The sequence below is a fragment of the Myxozyma melibiosi genome (assembly GCF_037950935.1).
Source record: "Myxozyma melibiosi strain Phaff 52-87 chromosome Unknown BZA70scaffold_9, whole genome shotgun sequence".
NCBI classification, from domain to species: domain Eukaryota; kingdom Fungi; phylum Ascomycota; class Lipomycetes; order Lipomycetales; family Lipomycetaceae; genus Myxozyma; species Myxozyma melibiosi.
The window spans coordinates 44,531-62,019 of NW_027042923.1; the positions used below are offsets into that span (position 1 = coordinate 44,531).

The 17,489-nt window shown below is 50.6% G+C and overlaps 7 protein-coding genes and 1 non-coding gene across 8 annotated transcripts; 4 read left to right on the forward strand and 4 right to left on the reverse strand.

The window, feature by feature from the left end:
- Nucleotides 1–3: 3 nt before the first annotated feature.
- On the forward strand, nt 4–3,967 carry BZA70DRAFT_281196 (Rapamycin-insensitive companion of mTOR, N-term-domain-containing protein). The gene is made up of 7 exons (XM_064913081.1): nt 4–438; nt 500–674; nt 738–869; nt 930–1,117; nt 1,170–1,525; nt 1,585–1,672; nt 1,727–3,967. Exons 1-7 carry the CDS (start codon nt 372–374, stop codon nt 3,784–3,786), a joined length of 3,066 nt encoding a protein of 1,021 aa, XP_064767013.1. The 5' UTR covers nt 4–371; the 3' UTR covers nt 3,787–3,967.
- Nucleotides 3,968–4,658, reverse strand: BZA70DRAFT_249546 (pre-mRNA-splicing factor ini1). Its single transcript, XM_064910685.1, has 2 exons — nt 4,361–4,658; nt 3,968–4,282 (listed from the first exon to the last, which is right to left on the reverse strand). The coding sequence occupies exons 1-2, from the start codon at nt 4,467–4,469 to the stop codon at nt 4,059–4,061; spliced, it is 333 nt and encodes a 110-aa protein (XP_064767014.1). The 5' UTR covers nt 4,470–4,658; the 3' UTR covers nt 3,968–4,058.
- On the reverse strand, nt 4,659–8,938 carry BZA70DRAFT_281199 (transporter, ABC superfamily). The gene is made up of 9 exons (XM_064913082.1): nt 8,346–8,938; nt 8,152–8,264; nt 7,997–8,089; nt 7,825–7,935; nt 7,667–7,753; nt 7,555–7,614; nt 5,767–7,494; nt 4,827–5,715; nt 4,659–4,761 (listed from the first exon to the last, which is right to left on the reverse strand). Exons 1-8 carry the CDS (start codon nt 8,510–8,512, stop codon nt 4,988–4,990), a joined length of 3,087 nt encoding a protein of 1,028 aa, XP_064767015.1. The 5' UTR covers nt 8,513–8,938; the 3' UTR covers nt 4,659–4,761; nt 4,827–4,987.
- Nucleotides 8,939–10,942, reverse strand: BZA70DRAFT_281204 (pyruvate dehydrogenase E1 component alpha subunit). The gene is made up of 5 exons (XM_064913083.1): nt 10,713–10,942; nt 10,386–10,519; nt 10,274–10,327; nt 9,963–10,138; nt 8,939–9,905 (listed from the first exon to the last, which is right to left on the reverse strand). The coding sequence occupies exons 1-5, from the start codon at nt 10,827–10,829 to the stop codon at nt 9,172–9,174; spliced, it is 1,215 nt and encodes a 404-aa protein (XP_064767016.1). The 5' UTR covers nt 10,830–10,942; the 3' UTR covers nt 8,939–9,171.
- BZA70DRAFT_281207 (S-adenosyl-L-methionine-dependent methyltransferase) lies at nt 10,943–12,233 on the reverse strand. The gene has a single exon (XM_064913084.1). It carries the CDS (start codon nt 12,053–12,055, stop codon nt 11,192–11,194), a length of 864 nt encoding a protein of 287 aa, XP_064767017.1. The 5' UTR covers nt 12,056–12,233; the 3' UTR covers nt 10,943–11,191.
- Nucleotides 12,234–13,849, forward strand: BZA70DRAFT_281208 (uncharacterized protein). Its single transcript, XM_064913085.1, has one exon. It carries the CDS (start codon nt 12,437–12,439, stop codon nt 13,589–13,591), a length of 1,155 nt encoding a protein of 384 aa, XP_064767018.1. The 5' UTR covers nt 12,234–12,436; the 3' UTR covers nt 13,592–13,849.
- A 1,119-nt stretch (nt 13,850–14,968) lies between these two features.
- On the forward strand, nt 14,969–15,040 carry BZA70DRAFT_t60. Its single transcript has one exon. It is a non-coding gene; the product is annotated as a tRNA-Cys (tRNA).
- Nucleotides 15,041–15,630: 590 nt separating this feature from the next.
- Nucleotides 15,631–17,104, forward strand: BZA70DRAFT_240123 (putative pantothenate transporter; the record flags this gene model as incomplete). Its single annotated transcript, XM_064910495.1, has 2 exons — nt 15,631–15,795; nt 15,851–17,104. 2 exons carry the CDS (start codon nt 15,631–15,633, stop codon nt 17,102–17,104), a joined length of 1,419 nt encoding a protein of 472 aa, XP_064767019.1.
- Nucleotides 17,105–17,489: the final 385 nt, after the last annotated feature.

Below are 17,489 nucleotides of genomic sequence, written 5' to 3' on the forward strand. Positions count from 1 at the left end.
GACCTAAAGACCCTCGGAGATCTGTGTGTTGCTGCTATTTACTGGGATGCGCTGTGTGTTCCTGGTACTTGTTTTTTAGTATCTGGTTTTTTGCTATTTCTTGTTTTCGATACCGCTTCTTCGTGGGTTCGAGTCGGCGCGTCGGTGATTCTGCCGCAGTTCGTTGGAGCAACATAAACAGACGCTGCAATAGCAACAGCAGCCGCTGCTCAGTCAGTATCTATACAAAGAGACACATTCTCTGCTTAATAGGTCAATTCTTGTTTGAGTTGACGGATCGCAGTCCGGATCAAACAACAAAGCAACTCTCTGATTCGCAGTCTCGCGCTGGACGGGGGCAGCAATAACACACAGGCAGACATAGATTGCCGATGATTAATCTTGAGTCGTTAAACACCGATATCGAAGCTACCACTGCGAGCAATGAGGAAGAGGAAGGTGTGTTTTGGAGTTGCTTGATAGCCACTGCTTTTTGCTCTTACTGACTAGCAATAACCAGATTCGCTCAACGAATCGTCCAGTCCAACTTGGGCGCTAGGTGACATTCTGCAGTCGCTCGAAGAACCGGACCGATCACCTCTATTCCTAGTCTCAAAGACGAACGAGCTAGTGTCTTTACTGCAGAAGCATCCATACCTCAAGAAAGAGCTTGTTCTGAGTGTATTCGGACGGCGGTAAGTCTCCCCACCCTCGCCTTCTCGACCTCGACAGACGCTAAATTACGACCATGGCATTAGAGTACAAAAACTGCTGTCGCATCCCGCGAAAGAAGTCGTCGCGACAGGATACCGAACCGCGCGCTATGCGATCTTTGATATTCAGTCTTTGCGGGCAATTATCGGCCTTCACACCGATTCCTTTGTGTTGAAGTATGCAGATGTCACAAGTATCTAGCCTCAAATCTTTTTATTAATATTTTCCTTGTCTAGATCTCTTGCAAAAGACGCAAAGTTCAACGTCGAAAGAGAGCAGGCGATTAAATTTATCCGTGGATACCTCGAGATTCCGGATGGTGCGAATGAGCTCTCGTTGGGTGTTGTGTGTGCTTTGGTAGCCGTGGCGGAGGATTCTACTGATAAACTGTCAAATATTGCCGTCGAGACTTTGGCAGAGCTACGTATGTCGACGACCCTTTTCTTGCAGTGTACTCAGAACTAATGATAATACAGTGCTATACGTTCCGGAAAAAATCAATGCGGCAGGAGGAGTCAAGGTCTTGGCCCTGACGCTTGCCAACGGCCCGTATGATCTCGCAGAAGGCATAGCCGTAGCATTCATGCAGCTACTCGACAAGCCGGGCACGAGAAAGTACATCTGGGCGGGTCAAGACCTCGACGTGATATTCTCTCCCTTGACAGAACTGCAAGAACAAGATCATATGGACGAAGCTAAAGTTCGAAGCTGTTCGCGGGTGATTGCGATGATGCTCAAGAGTTGGCCGGGACTGTTTTATATGTGCATGTTTGATTTCCGGTCAATTAAGGCTTTTGTGGAGATTTTGCGATTACCGATCGCGGGTCTGCGAGTAGGTTTATGCCAACTGCCCTGTGATACTAGAGAATTTTTTGCTAATCACTTGTTTAGGATGTAATTATGGATCTCTATTTTGAGATTCTCAACATAAAAACTCCCGCTTGGTCTGCTGCGTTCCTCGCTGGCCAGAAGATGACTGGTGAGTTTAAGATGACTATGTGTTTGAGGCAGCGAGCTAACGTGGGTGCCATAGACTATGCAGGGACGTCGAGTGACGAACAGCCCGGCTTGAGAGAAGTCAGGGACAAAAGTCGCTCGCTGACTGATAAATACGTTGCTTTACTTCTAGCACTATTTATCGAAACCGATTTATTAAAAGTTCTGTTTACGGTTATCGAAGAAAACACAGATGCGAAGAATACGCGAAAGGCAATGTTGCTTCTGGGAGAGATAATCAGTCTATCGGCAAAGATACTACCGCAGCAATATGCAATCAAGACGCAGATCTTAGGCGGCTTGTTTAGATCTGCTGCAAGATTGGAAACGATCGATAGGTTTGCTGCTAGTTCGGCCATCTTTCAGATCGACCGGATTACAAAGAATCTGTATCACTCGTTTCCGGATCTGGCGCTGCAGAACCAGCGGGATGGCGGGCTGCCGGTGAAGGAAAGTCGGAGGTCTGAGTTGAAGAAATTGAGGCTTGGGTTACATCTCGATGATACCTATTTCCGAAGTCTGTTGCTGGAGACGAACGTGCTGAGTACGAAAAACTATTCAAAGTGGAACTGGGATACTCTGATTGAGATCATGCAGGGACCGCTGATGAACCCCAAACGTCTTGATGAAGCGATTCGAGCCACAAAGTTTATGAAGCGGTTGATGTCGTTTTACCGGCCGTTCAAGTATCGCTTCTCGGAGGTGCGCAAGACTTCGACTACGCAGCGGTATGTCAAAGCCGGATGCGTGCTGGTGAAGACGTTGCTCGCGAATCCGGAGGGCGTCAAGTATCTTTCTGAAAATAAGCTGCTTCGGCAGATTGCGGAGTGTATGGCCCAGTTGGATCCTATGAGCGGGATTACTTCCTCCGAGCCTCTGTTCTCTAAACAGAGACTCGAGACTACGCTTAGTTATGGGTATTTCACACTTCTGGGGACGCTGAGCTCGGATCCGAACGGAGTGATGATGATTGAGCGATGGCGCATGTTCAACATGTTTTACCATCTCTCGGAGCTGACGTCAAGAAAGGACTTGATCGTCGCGCTGATCTCCAGTCTGGACTATCATCTTGAAGGCCATCCTCGAATTCTCTTGGGCAAAGTTCTGACCACCGGCGAGAAGGAAGTGCGAATGTTTGCGACGTCATTCGTCGGCACGCTGCTTGATCTCGAAGATCTAGAGATGCACGACTGGGCGGTGCAGCTGCTGGTCGAGCAGCTGTATGATGTCGATCAGGAAGTTTGCGACTTGGCGGTGAAAACTCTGGGGGATGCATGCATGGCAAGTCGGACGCTGGATAGGATCGTGGAATGTCTGCCTGATCTTGAGTATCTGACTGAATCTGTTTCGCCGCTTTTGCTGAGATTTTTATCTACACCACAAGGACTCGAGTATCTGAAAGGGCTGGATTATGTGGAGCAGCAAATGCAGGAATGGTATATCTCCGGCAACGAGACGTATGTGTATGTTGTCGAGCGGCAGCTTGCCATTTCACTGCTGGCGCAGAACAGTCACGCCGCGGTAGGCGATAGCACGCTTCCGCCCCACTTTTACCGTGAGCTCGTGCGGACGGCCGAGGGCTGCAAGATCCTGAAGCAAAAAGATCACGTCAGACGGCTGTGTGAGTATATCGAGCTTCATCATGACGAGGAGGCCGATCCGGTTATCTTGACCAAGCTGAAATCCTGCCTGTGGGCGATTGGAAATATTGCTTCGATGGAGCTCGGAGTGCCGTTTGTGGAAGAAGCCGAGATCACAAAGACGATATTCCAGATCGCGACGACATCGCAAGTATGGTCGCTCAAAGGCACAGCGTTCTACGTCATCAGCCTTATCTCATCCACCCCGCGCGGTCTCGAGATGGTCGACGAGTATGGCTGGGAATCGACAGTCTCGGTGATGGGCGATCCGATGGGCCTGTGCGTGCCGAAAGACATTCGGAGCTTTCTCGAGCTGCCGCCGTGGGAGTCGTTTGTCAGTCTGCGGCCGTCGCGCAGGGGCGTGTATGTCGCGGACGCGGATATGGGGAATCTGAAGCAGGTCGTGGTTGCGGCTCCGCAGCCTGCAAAGGCGCAGGCGCAAAAGTCTGAGCGGTAGGCGGCGAAGCGAGAGCAAGATCTTAGCGGTAGGGCGGCGAGAGCGAGAGATAGAGATAGAGTGGGGACGGGGTCTTGATTTTGGAGTTTAGGGAGTTTTGATCTGTTTGTTTGTACGAGATATGTTTTGATGAGGGTGGTGGTAGTGAGTAGTGTCTTATGAGACTTTAAAAGTATCAGAAACTCCAAGTTAATATTAATTCTATATATACACTTCAAACATGCCTAGCAACTTTTCTCAAACCCGATATCGTACACCCCAATCGCAACCACCTAATGCCCCGCCTGCTTAAACTTCCGTTTCTCATACCAAAGATCACTCCTACTCGACCCGACATTAATAATCTTCGGGCATCCGTCGCGGTCGTTTTCGAGCCGCGTGCATTCGAAGCAGTAGAAGGCGTCGGAGATGCCGATGCCGCCGCAAATTATACATTTCCCTGCAAAGTTGCCGAATGAGCATTCGTCGCAGATGCGGACGAGGGTCGTTGGGCGGACTTGTGTGTTGTGTTAGTATGTACTCGTACTCATACCTATAATCGTATAAAGATAAGAAATAGAAATAGAGAGCATACCGTAACTATCGCAGACAGGACATTTGCCATCACATTTCTCGCATAATCGGCCGACGCTGATTCCTGCCGTCTTGCGACACATAATCAGATCTGGATGATGGCGCGACATTCTCCTCTTCTTTGTCTCCTTCTTTCTCTTTGTCTGTCTGTTTCTTCACAATATAAAAGCAGCAGCAAAGGGATCTCTGGCTGACAATCACAGGATATACGCGGGGTGGCGAAAGATTGGTGCTGTGATTTGGACTAATATCTCGTTTGCGAGCGCTCATTGCCTCGATATTACAACTTCTTGCAAAACTCCCAACCCCAACCCTGGTTTTTCTTTACTATATTACATAATCTGGAGATGTCAATACATTTAAAGAAGAGACAAAGCGACTGGGGAACCAGTGATAGGATGACTTGGAATGGAATTAGGAATAATACACAGATGGGGTAAGCGCGATACTGAGAATATAAAACATACCGAGAAAGTGATAAGTAAAGAGATATATGACCACCTAAGAGAGATAAAAATAGAAGAAACTTGTGAGTTGTACAAAAGATGAAGAGACAACACGAATACAAGCAGCAGCTCTCGATCCGACTCTTTTATTTACGTTTGCTTTTTGGTAGGTGTAGATACACTCACCGTCTTTCGACGAGGTGGAAATGCATACCAGCGTAGGCCAGTGCGATAAAAGTTCCAAAGAAAACGACAAGACCCGTGACGTCGCGCCTGAACGCAGTCGTGTCGAACCCGAACGTGCTGAGGATCGTGGCGCCAGGAACTTCGATCGACAAGCCGAATTTATATTCAATCAGCGTCAGATAGCGGACTTCGTTGACCAGCATGGCTTCGAACGCGTAGTGGAAAATCGAGAGGTTTTGGATCCAGAGCGCGCTGGGCGGGATCGAGTCCTTGTTCAGAAACAGGCCGGCGAAGAGGAGACTGAAGAGCATGACGAGGATGCCAATTAAACTCGCCACACCGCTGTCTTTGATCATCACACCGATGAAGAGGCAGATCGCGGCAGACGAAAGGTTGAAAAGAATCAACACGAGGAGGAATTTGGCCATTCCGTACGACTCAAAGTTCAGCCCAACAAGCGGGTAAATGATCAATCCGAGCAGCAGTGGCGGCACCACGCGCAGCGGGATAATGTCAAACACAACCTTGGACGCAAAGTAGGCGATCGGGGTATAGAACCCGTTCGCGCGCTCGCGGACAAATATCTGGCGCTCGGATGCAAAGATGTGCAGCGTGGTCAGCGTGCTGAAACCAAACAGCGTGAGGAGGAAGAAAAATAATCCGAGTCGGTTTTGGAAGCCTGAAATGTCGTTCACGATGTCGTAGTACAGATATCCGACGAGCACTAAAACGAGTTAGAACGTAAACCAGAGAAAAAAAAAGAAGCGCAACATACCTGAAAGAACAAGAGCGATTCCGTAATGAGTGAGTAAAAGCATAGGATTACGATACAGATTCTTAAACGTTCGTCCCGAAAGAATCACAAATTGCTCCCACACGCCGATCTTTCTCGAATCGACCAAGAACGACGGGATCTCGTCTGTGTTTTCACTCGACGCGTGCAGACTCTGCTCGATCTCGGAAATGATCTGGTTCGAGATCTGCGACCGTTTGTATTCTCTCACAATCTCGACTAGATCTAGCGTCTGCGAGACTTCGGCGGTGGTTGAAGTCTCTGCGGACTCTGTCTCTGTCTCAGAATGGCCGTTTTGTTGTAACGGATGCTCGACCTCGGTATCCTCTCTTGTCGACAAACGAATCAGCTCACCGTCTTCATCCTCGCCAGACGCAGCGGTGACGGCAGACGAGCCTGAGCTGATCGGCTCTGAAGGTGGCGAGATATCATGGTACGAATGTCCGTTCTTACGACTGGCTTGCGAGGCCGTCATCGTCAAGTCGATCAAAAAGTCGGCAAGATTGAAGCCTGGGGGGCAGTCGTATCCAATTCCGGCAAAGTAAGCCTGGCACTCCGCTTCGAGACCAGAGTACACAACTTCGCCGTGCGACAGCAGCAGTAGTCGATCAAACAGCGCAACAATGTTCGAACGCGGCTGGTGGATCGTGAAGATGACGGTACGTTTGTAGTTCTGTGCCAGAGTCTTGAGACTCTCAATCACATTGTACGCGTTGAAAGAGTCCAATCCGGACGTCGGCTCGTCTAGGAAAATGATTGACGGACTAGTGACCAGTTCGCAAGCGATCGCGACTCGGCGTTTTTCTCCGCCCGAAATTCCTCGCCGGCCTTCCCATCCAATAACCTGATCTTTGATATCAATGATTCCAAGCTCATTCATAGTCTCGAGCACGCGCAGATGCTTTGCGTCACGAGACATCGTCTTTGGTAGTCTCAGCAGCGCCGAATTCAGAATAGTCTCGTACACAGTCAGAGTAGGCATCAGAGCATCTTCCTGGTCGACAAAGCCGATGATGCCCTTGAACTGATCGTCAGTCACTTTGTAGCCGTTGACTAGGATCTGGCCATCGACTCTGCCGTCCTTGTTCTTGTGGGCAAGAATGTCGAGTAGCGAGGTTTTGCCTGCGCCGGACGCACCCATGATCGCCATGATCTCTCCCGGACGAACGACACCCTGGACGCCTCGTAATACAGTCTTATCACGCACGCTGTACGACGTGTTTCGGAAAAGAAGCGTGGCGGGGGTATGTCCTGTCATGAGCTTGTATGATTCGTCTTCAGAAGGCAGCTTCACGCCGCTTGTCATATCCTGCAGCTTCCGAATGGTATACATCACACCAAACGTCACAAGTCCAATGAACCCCAAAACACTGATGATTCCAAACGCGAGCACCTTTCTGTTGAGCTTTTTCTTGGGCAGCTCGTACCCCGGAATCTCACTATAATGCATACACTCGCCACTATCGCAATGCAGAGTGATTGTCTCGTCGCCAAACACGGACTGGATGAGTTCATCCATCGCCGGTTCGGAAAACTCGCAAGAGTCAGAGGCGGAGTCGCAGGTGAAGTAGCCGGGGCCTTCGATTGCTTCGGTCAAAAAGTCTGTGATGTCGATCGAACCGTCTGCACCGCAGAGCATGCGGTCGGGGATGCACGCGCATTCGATGCTGGGGCATGCGTACATCGTTTTGTTTGAATTGGCCGTCGATTCTGAAAGAAATAATTAGATAATGGTGTTATGTATGCATGAGCTGTCGGGGGTACACATACCTGTGGAGAACTCGCACTCGTTCAACTGGCAGTAGAAACTCTCAACCTCGCCAATCCAGACTGGACAAATGTTAGTGAAAGAACCATGTAAAAACGATAGTAGGGAACGCACATTGAAAGTCACAAATCTCAGAGGTTCGGTTGCAAGTAAAAGTAACCTGGGGTAAATCTCCGTCCAAAATATCCACAATCTTGCGGTCTAGTGGTTGAAAAAAAGGGATTAGCCACAAGAATAGCTCGTACACTTCACTGGAATAGTTGATGACTTACTAGTGACGTTACACATTTGGAAATTCTGCTTGACAGTCATGCCACCCTTGTAGCATGCGCCGCCGGTGCCATCGGGCGTGAATGCGTTGCAAGAGTCGTCGGATTGGCAAACTAGACAGGATCAGGTAAGTACTAACGATACACTCGATTGTCGAACGAGATCTTAAAATACCATTGCAATTGATTCCACCCCAGCCATCGGTGCAGTCGCAAGACGGACCGTCGCGGGGCATTCGGTCGCGGCCATCTGCGAGAGATCCGCAGACTATGAGATCCCGGTTAATAAAGACAGCATCCAAAAAACACTCCAAAAACAATGAAACCCACCAGGATCAACGCAGTCCGCTCCGCCAAACCCAGCGGGACAGTCGCAAAACCCATCGTACGGTCGACAGTCGGCGAACTGGGCGCATTGGTGTGCGGGCAGTAAGCAATTGAAGCTACAATTATCACGCAAAGTCAGTCCCCGCACGACGTACAGCGATCGTCAGCCCACCCGGAAAACAAAAGAGATACGGTACCATTCGTCCGAAGCAGCGATGTGCGGACTGTTTTTGTGATTGAATATCGAGCTCATAGGAAACGAGCTATTTCGCGAGCCTGGGAAGGCAGCAATGGCGGTCGACGATCGCGCCACTGCGAGGAAGAGCACGACTAGCAGCAGGAAATCATACTGACGAGACCGCATTTCTGGCACAGCACAGAGACGGGCGCAAAAAAGTCGAAACAGCAGAGTAGATGAAGAGAAAAAGAGATGTGAGCAGGTGCTGCTCAGTCAGACCAAGGTCGCCGGACAATGACGAATGATAAGATAAGCCTGAGTGCGGGACGAAGTCGAGGAAGACTGAACAAGGGTTGGAGGTGGTTTCCAGACAAAGACTGCTGAACTGAACTGAGACTTAAAAGCGTCGAGATTGTCCAAACAGAACACCCTTTTGCTGCTAGAAGTGAAGATGTTTTGGTCTTTCGGCGGTGAACTTGATCAGTTGCCAAAGACGAACTTGGCTTTGGAGACCTCGAAGAGCTGGGCACCCAGACCGAAAGCGGTGAGCCGCTCGGGTCAGCTGCACATCATCGGGTCAGAACTTGATCCTGACCCGGGTCGACTCTTGCACTCATTACTGTAGTTGGATATATTTCTAAGATTGATTAAACTAGACATTGTCTATCAGATACTATGCTGACACTACCATTTACGATAATTACTTCGTCACTTTATATCTTCATAACAGCAAAGCGAAAGCGGACCGGCCACTGGTCGCTGAACAATCGAAAAGACAAAAGACTCCCCAATATCTTTCATTTGTATATGGTGCTTAGCCCTCACAACACTGATGCTGCAGCGCTTTACTTCTCGAAAGTGTAGTTCTCGTCGGGGATTCTTCCACGGAGAACAGGGATCTCGGTACCCTTGATGTAGACGTCCTGGAACAAAACATCGGGGCTGGCCTCAGGTGGGGGCGAGGCCTCGGCCTCGGCAACTTCCTTCTCGACGTAGGCACGGATCTCCTTGTCGACAGCCTTGAGCTCCTCCTCAGAGATAACGCCCCAGCTGGTCAGTCTGTCGCGGAGACCGGTGACGGGGTCGTGGGTCGAACGCATACGCTGGATCTCCTCACGGGTTCTGTAGGTGGTACCGGGGTCGGACATGGAGTGACCACCGTAACGGTAGGTGGAGTACTCCATAACCAAAGGTCCGTTGCCGGTGGTGGTGTACTCTCTGGCGAACGAGGAAGCAAGCTTGCAGGCAAGGACGTCCATACCGTCGACCTTCAAACCGGGAATGTACTGTCCACGCTTGTGGTACTCAGTCAAAGCCGACGATCTGGCGGCAGAGGTACCCATACCGTACTTGTTGTTCTCGCACGCAAAGACGCAGGGGAGCTTCCACAACTTGGCCATGTTGTAGGCCTCGAAGACCTGGCCCTGGTTGGCGGCACCATCACCGTAGAGGGCAAAGGTGGTGTGAGGAAGACCAAGGTAGTGCTTGGCGAATGCAAGACCGGCACCGACAGGGACCTGGGCACCGACGATTCCGTTACCGCCAAAGAAGTTGGGAGCAAAGATATGCATGGAGCCACCTGTGACAGAATTAGAAATCCGCCTGGAAAGAACTCGAAAGTGATCGGTCTACTCACCCTTTCCGAAAGAGACACCCTCGCTGCGGCCCATAAGCTCAGCAAGAATCTTCTTGACCGAGGCACCACGCATGTAGGCGAAACCGTGGCAACGGTAGGCGGTAATGACCTGGTCGTCGGGAGTGATGGCATGCTCAATGCCGACGGCAATGGCTTCCTCACCGATCGAAAGATGGCTGTGGTTATATGTTAGCTTAGACCGTTTGATAGTCGGAATGGATGTTGTTGTAATCGTACCAGCTGGAAAATGAGGTTAGCATATGTTATCACCGAAGCATGAAATCCGAAAAGTCTCAAAGGATAGAACTTACAAACCACGGATCTTCTTGGCCTTGTAAAGGGCATCGGCAGCAGTCTCCATTCGGCTAGAGAGATTGGGATGTTAGAAGAGCTCGCATGCATAATTTCTAAACAGATGCATACCGAACGGTGACCATATCCTTGTACATCTGGATCAGCTCAGCCTTGCTGGTGGTCAGCTCGTACGAGGGCAAGTCCAACATGTATGTCTCGAAAGCCTCGGCGGGGAGGGTGACGGTGAAGGGAGCGTCCATTTCCTGGAATCAGTGATGCTGTTGTTAGTTGATGCTGAACATATCGAGGAGAGCTCCCGACGAATCGAACGGCTTGCGTGTGGATTGAGATCCGAGATCTGCGAGTCCGACAAGAGCGCCGGGTCATTGCAGCCCTTCTCTCCACTGCAGCGCATTCAATCCTCTCCAAAAACAAACAAACAAAAAGTTATCGCACCTCGGGCATATGAGAAACGACCGCCTCGGTCGCCAGCGAGCGAGCAGCAAAAGGACGAGCGAGGGCTCTCGAGCCAGTCGAGGCCAGGCGGACCGACTTGAAGACAGTCGACAGCATGGTTTTTTGCAGGAATTGAGTGCAAGGAAGGAGAGGAGGTGTGATGGCGAGAGGGAGTTGGTGAAGAGAGCAGAGGAGAGGAAGAGAGGAAGAGCCAGAGGCTTTCGGGGAAAGCGGGCTGCCGGTCCGAGGCCTACGCAGAGCCGCAGTTCTCAGCCCGCGGGATGCCTGAGCCGTGCACGTGATGTTTATGCACTTGTGCCACAACAGCGGCGCGGAAGTGTGCGCCCAGCCAATCAGAGGGACGGCTCCCGATGCCACTGTGTGGGCGCGTCGGCTCGATGGTGGGGGAGCTTCCTGTTTCTTGCCATAGCGGCCGATATCTCTCTTATTGCAGTATATCTCTACAACCTCTACACCCTTCACTTCGCCGCCGTCCACGTAAGGTACACCCCCATCCTGATGTCCAGAAGCCCGTCCGCGTCCAGCTCCGGCGTCGCTTTATCCCTCAGGATCTTCTCGATCTTGGCCTTCACCACCGCCTGCTCCGACTCTGGCAGGTTCGTGATGTAGCTCTTTGTAAGCCACAGCTGGAACACGTCCTCCGGCCGCGTCTTGTAGCTCCAGTACACCGTCTCCTGCTGCAGCGGGACCTCAAACAACTCTGCCGCTTTCTCGGTCTCAAATACTTCCTTCCACCTCATGTGTCTGAACTGAGGCGCCGCATCAGGATCCTCATACGACCAGCACAGCTCTGCGACCTCATACTGCCAAACGCTGCTCTTGTCCGGCTTCGGATCAAAGTTCCACACCAGCGCCAGCTTCCCCTGCGTCTTGAGCACGCGGTGGAACTCCGCCAGCGCCTCCAAGTCTGCAAACCAATGAAACGCCTGCGCGATAAAGATCGCGTCCACAGAGTGATCTGCGACCGGGATGTCGTAGGACGAGCCCTTGAGCGCAGGAATATCCGGCAGCTTTTTCCGAAACGTCGCGAGCATGCCGTCCGAGACCTCGACCGCGGAGAGGTTGAACCCGCGGCCGGCGATGAGCTCGGTGAACTTGCCTGTTCCTGCGCCGAGGTCAATCACGTTCGCGGCCGGGGGAAGGGCGAGGTGTTTAATGAGCGCGTCGACGGCGGGTTTGTAGTGCGTCGGCCGGAACTTGTCGTAGAGCGAGTGGTTGGCGTCGAAGGCCGAGAGGGAGGTCGTGTTGACCTGCGCTTGGAGAGATGATTGCATTGAGAATAGTCGCCGCGATATACCTCTAAAACTTGCCCGAGTAGCCATAGATGCAGATGTCTGTTCTTCTTGCTAGAAGACGCAAGAAGGAAATGCCAGAGATGTAGTCAAGACGGAGTGTCAATTATAAGAAAGACATGTGGAGATGAGATCGATACCAAAACCCTGTCGATCAGTCTGACATCATCAGCTGGGAGTTTGACGACTGTCGACAGTAGAGATTCATACGATTAGCTATCCTACTTCCTACTGTATCAGCCATACTGCATTGAATTGTAGTGAAATCTACTAGCACTAGAATTGTTCATAATGTTTAGGTTACCAGAGCTGACGGCGGTCTGCAGTCGCGGATCTGGAGACTGAGGCACCGCTTGACCTCTCCTCCACGGTCATGATCCCGCGATCCTAATCCTTGTCCCAGCTCAACAGATGTTCACCTCGCTCGTATCTGACTATGCAGGGAATTTGACCTGCTCTCCGCTGCTAGTGAAAGGCCACGTGGGTGCCGAACATAATTATCAGCAAGGGCCGAGGAACAAGGACGGAACAAGGCACAACGAGCAAACAAGGCACAACGAGCAACAAGCACAACGAGCAACAACACAACGAGCCACAAGCACAAGGAGCAAGAGGAACAACGAGCGAGATGAATATATAAGGCCGGCTCTCCCCCCAATCCCCCTCTTTTTTTTTTCTTCCTCCAACATTACATTCCCACCCGTGATACTATCTTTCAACATGACAGCTTTTATCACTCACCGAGCCACCCGTATCCGCGAAGCGATCATGGCCAGAGCATTTCGACACAAGAAGGTCGAGGACGAAGACGACACCCCCAAGGGTTACTTCGCCCCCTTCTTCAGCTCTAGCTTCTGCGAGGACCGCGTCTACTTCGATTCCTGGAAGATGGTCCTCCTTCGCACGACCGCCTACCCGCACACGCTGGAGAAAGGCACCGAATATGCCACCGTGCGCGCGCTAGTTCGGTCGTCGTTCATCCCGACGCCGATTCCGCTCCGCAACGGACACTTCTCCGGCGTCGAAACCGGAACGCACTGGCTCTACACTGATCGACTGGCCCACGTTGGAGCGGCCCCTTTGCAGTACGATCAGCTCACTGAGATCTCGAATCTCTCGCACGTCCACCGGATTAACCTCAAAGGACTCGACTGGAACATCAAGATCCCTCGAATGCGCAAGGCGCAGCGGAAAGCCTGCCAGACCGTCATGCTTGCCCTGCTTGGCGAGGGAGAAAACCCGTTCACCAACGGCGACTTTGGCAAGGAGAATTTTCAAATGTTCATCGACGTCCTCGTCTCGCCCCTGTATTTCTACTGCCCGCTATACTCCAAGCGCCTAGGCCTGACCGAGCAGGACATCACCGCCTACGTCATCTTCCTCAACACGCTCAAGGACTACTTTTCGCACTACACGACGCTCGACTGCGCTCGTGAGTTTAGCGCGATCGAGAAATTGGCGGAAGTTATCTGGCTTGAAATGTTCGACGACCCGGTCCGGAGGGTTTTCGAAGCGCTCGCAAAGGACGCGCAGATGGTTTTTAAGTTGCTGATGATTGAGGATTGAGGATGAATCACCAGTCGAGGCAGCACACCCAGAGCAACATCACAGAACGGACACCACAGACAGAATATAACAGACAGAATCCCACAGAATATCACAGAAAGAACAGACAGTCCCACTCAACAAAAATTACAAAAAAACTTGAAAATCACAAAAAATCAAAAAAGAAGGCGCTTGGGAGTTGATTTTATTCTTCATTTTCTTTTACTATCCCGATACTTTTGAGAACCCACAAAATCATCTTTTTTATATTTTATATTATTCTTATCAATATTATTATTTTTATAATACTTTGCTTGTAGCGATCCTCTGTAGAGCCTGGAGAAGTCTGATGCATTTATTCTCAGCAAGGCTGATTAAGCCTCAACTCCACTGTAACTTCCTCTCTGAATAGTTGTCATAGTCGTTGATCCACCTGCCTATATCGTAGCTCTTAGAAGATCCATAATTCGAGCGTACATATCCAATCTCGTTAAAATCACCCGCAATTTTCTTCATATCTGCTTTATTGATCACTTTGCACTTTTCTGCAAGATGCGGCCAATCGTCCGAGACAGCGTCAAGCGCTTCGTTATCGGACGTATAGCTGGACTCTGCGCTTTTGACGAACGTCTAAGTATGCTCACCGACCGTGACTCTGGCCGTGTCTCCTATCTTCATATCTCGATAGTACAGATGTTTTGAAATGAGTGCACATCTCATTCTCAACGGCATAGCTGTAGCCGTTATAAACACATCCTCGCGCAGATACCAACCCATGCTCACTCAAAAACTGCCTCTCTGTACATCAACCCCCCACTCCCAGACGCCTTTATCGCAAACAATGCGTTCGCAACCACAGTCACCAAGCAATTCGCCGGCGCAGCAGTCGAGCACACGACCGCGACGGCAACAAAACTCAGTGGCCTGGGAGTGTATTCGTAACTCCAGATGGTTATTGAGAAGGTAGTCGCTAAGATGATGAGAATGACTACTGCGTAGAGTGATATGATCTTTTTCGTGGTTTTGAGGTTGGAGAGTAAGTTCCGTGAGAAGGCCATGTGGATAGATGACTTTGCTGTTGTTAGTATTATCTGTTTAAATCAGATCACGGCTATCAGTAGGAGTACAGATGTGGGGTATGGGAGACGTAACACTTACTAAGTAGTAGTGGAACACTTGTCCTATATATCCTCGGTATCGTTATATCATGATCTCATATTTGTCACCACAGTACACAGCCATCCAGCCTTGTCAAATCATGCATAGATCATCAGCTAACCCACTCTCTCAACCCAAACCATCACAAACCAGCTTCTTCATGCCCTTCCAAATCCAGTCAAATCCAGTCAATCTACACGGGTTTATAAGCGACAGACGCTGAAAATAAGTGTTGTTGATGCTTCAATGGCACAATGGCAGCGCGTAGGATTGCAGATCCCGAGGTTCCTGGTTCGAATCCGGGTTGGAGCTCACAACTCTTTTTTTTTTTTGCATTTCTAATTTTTACTACAAATAATCTATTCTTTTTATTTTTATTCATTTTGAATGTATAAAATGCGCAGAGAGTAGAAAATCTATTACTACAACGACGTAGAAATAAAGAAGAGCAGTAAAGTTTCGCGAGAGGTTAATGAGCAAATAAACTTCCGGGGACGCGTCTGAACAACCGCCGAAATAGAGTTTGGTTGCAGCAACGCGAGGACCAACGCGAGGCGGTCAGTAAGTGAAGGAAGAGAGAAAGAAGGGCAGGAAGGATAAGAATAAGCTCGTGCACGGAGGGATAGAGATAGGGTATTGATAGATCAGTGAGATTGCCAGATTACGCGTCGAAGGATAGAAAGAAGTAGTTGAGAGAGATGAGAGAGACGATTGAGGTTGTTGACGCGCCTTTACTTGCAGGGCAGGAGCCTTTACTTGCAGGCGAGGATGCGAACAAGGTGAGAAAGACAGAAGAAGAGGTGGAAGAGTATGAGGACATTGAGGTAGGCGAGGACGAAGAGCGAAAGATAGTCAACATCTACGGCGACGAGGAGGATTTTACACCCTCGCGGTGGATGGCGATGCTGGGCCAGGTGTGGGATAGCTTTGCAAAGGCGCCGAACGAGCGGCGGTATATCCAGCGGCTGGATCGGTATATACTGGTGTATGCGCTGCTGAGCTATGGGTTGAAGAGTCTGGATGTTAGTAATGTGAGCAGTGCGTTTGTGAGCGGGATGCAAGAGGATGTGAGTACTTTTAGAGTATTGCAGCTGGATATTGCTAATTGAAGTGTTGGAGTAGCTGGGATTATATGGGCAAGAAAGGAATTTGTTTGATACATTTTTCAACGTCGGGTATCTGATAGGATCGACGCCGTCGCAGGTGATTATCAACCGGATCCGGCCGTCGTTGTGGATTCCGGCATGCGAGCTGGTGTGGAGTTCGCTGGTTGTGTTTATTTCCGCAGCGCAGTCCGCGCGGACGATATACGTGATCCGGTTCTTCCTCGGTCTGTTTGAGAGCTCGTCGTATCCCGGGTTTGCGTATATCCTGGGAAGTTGGTACGGCCCCGACGAGCTGGCGAAGCGGATGGGGGTGTACGACTGCGCGGGGTACATCGCCAAGATGTTTGCCGGGTATATCCAGGCCGGGGTGTATTTCCTGCTGGACGGGGTGGGAGGGGTTGCCGGGTGGCGGTGGATGTTTGTGATTGATGGGTTGATTGGGATTCCGGTTGCGCTGTGGGGGTTCTACAGTATCCCTGATTTCCCAAACAACACGCGGGCGCGGTGGTTGAGTGCGCGGGAGCGGGAGATCAGTGTTGTGCGGGTGAAGTTGCAGGGGAAGGTGGAGCCGCGGAAGTTGACGGTGAAGCGGTTTGTGGACATGTTTTTCCGGTCGTGGCGGCCGTGGCCGTTTCTGGTATCGTACACGATGCTGTGGATCTCGGGCACGTCGAGCTACTTTAATCTGTGGTTGAAGAGTCTGGGGATATACAGTGTGGAGGAGTTGAACATCGTGCCGACGTTCGGGTACGGACTCGGGTTTTTGTCTGGGTTTTTGTTTGCGAATCTGTCGGACCGGACGCGGGCGCGGTGGCCGTGGTTGTTTCTGGCGACGGGGTTCAGGCTGACGGGCTCGGTCTTGCTCGCGATCTGGGATCTTCCGCGGCAGGTGATTTTCTTTGCAAACATGTGCAGCTATATCGGGGAGCCGGTGTGGTCGCTGCTGATTACGTGGGCGTCGGAGGAGTTTAGGGATGATGCGGAGCTGCGGGGGTTGCTGTGCGCGGTGGGGAATACGATTGGGGCCGGGTTTTCGCTGTGGTTGCCGCTGGTGCTGTTTCCGACGTACGAGGCGCCGCATTATAGGATAGGGTATAAGATGACTACGGCGTTTGATGTGGTTGATGTGTGTGCGTTGTTTGCGTTTCTGTGGTTTGCGAAGCGGGAGAGGAGGAGGGGTGTGCAGAGGTATGGGGGGGTGGAGGGAGAGATGGAGGGAGAGATGGAGATGGAGATGGAGTTGATGATGGCGAAGAGGGAGGGTGATTAGTGGTTGATTAGTCATGTCATGTGAGAGCACGTGAAAGAGAGAATGTTGTGTTGGGGCGGGAGACAATGTGGGGTGGCGAGCTTGGCGGAGGAGGGAGGAGTGGTGAATATGCATAGTTATATAGACAATACAATACAATTAGAATACTATAATGAATACAGTGCAATTCAGCAAGAAACAGGGACTATAACAATACTGAACAACAACAAAAAAGAGAGAAGAAGAGGATTGAGAAAGGTAGTTGCGAGCGCGGGTGCTTGTTGGGGAGTGTTTAGCTCATCGGACAATGGATGCTGAGTCAGGGGATGCAGCGGTCTGGCAATTGCAGGATATATATGAACATATAAAGAGTAGATAACAATAAACAGTACAGAATGCAAACAGA

Bases quoted from the DNA above. Each gene is read 5' to 3' on its own strand.
- BZA70DRAFT_281196 (XM_064913081.1), top strand. From the start codon at position 372: ATGATTAATCTTGAGTCGTTAAACACCGATATCGAAGCTACCACTGCG. The intron at 439-499 runs GTGTGTTTTGGA...AGCAATAACCAG, and splicing joins GAGCAATGAGGAAGAGGAAG to ATTCGCTCAACGAATCGTCC. The intron at 675-737 runs GTAAGTCTCCCC...CCATGGCATTAG, and splicing joins CTGAGTGTATTCGGACGGCG to AGTACAAAAACTGCTGTCGC.
- BZA70DRAFT_281199 (XM_064913082.1), bottom strand. From the start codon at position 8,512: ATGCGGTCTCGTCAGTATGATTTCCTGCTGCTAGTCGTGCTCTTCCTC. The intron at 7,754-7,824 runs GTAAGTCATCAA...TTCAACCACTAG, and splicing joins CCAAATGTGTAACGTCACTA to ACCGCAAGATTGTGGATATT. The intron at 5,716-5,766 runs GTATGTTGCGCT...AACTCGTTTTAG, and splicing joins AATCGCTCTTGTTCTTTCAG to TGCTCGTCGGATATCTGTAC.
- BZA70DRAFT_281208 (XM_064913085.1), top strand. From the start codon at position 12,437: ATGTTCACCTCGCTCGTATCTGACTATGCAGGGAATTTGACCTGCTCT.
- BZA70DRAFT_281207 (XM_064913084.1), bottom strand. From the start codon at position 12,055: ATGGCTACTCGGGCAAGTTTTAGAGGTATATCGCGGCGACTATTCTCA.
- BZA70DRAFT_249546 (XM_064910685.1), bottom strand. From the start codon at position 4,469: ATGTCGCGCCATCATCCAGATCTGATTATGTGTCGCAAGACGGCAGGA. The intron at 4,283-4,360 runs GTATGCTCTCTA...ACAACACACAAG, and splicing joins TCCTGTCTGCGATAGTTACG to TCCGCCCAACGACCCTCGTC.
- BZA70DRAFT_281204 (XM_064913083.1), bottom strand. From the start codon at position 10,829: ATGCTGTCGACTGTCTTCAAGTCGGTCCGCCTGGCCTCGACTGGCTCG. The intron at 10,520-10,712 runs GTGCGATAACTT...CACTGATTCCAG, and splicing joins TCGTTTCTCATATGCCCGAG to GAAATGGACGCTCCCTTCAC. The intron at 10,139-10,273 runs GTAAGTTCTATC...ATATAACCACAG, and splicing joins GCCAAGAAGATCCGTGGTTT to CCATCTTTCGATCGGTGAGG.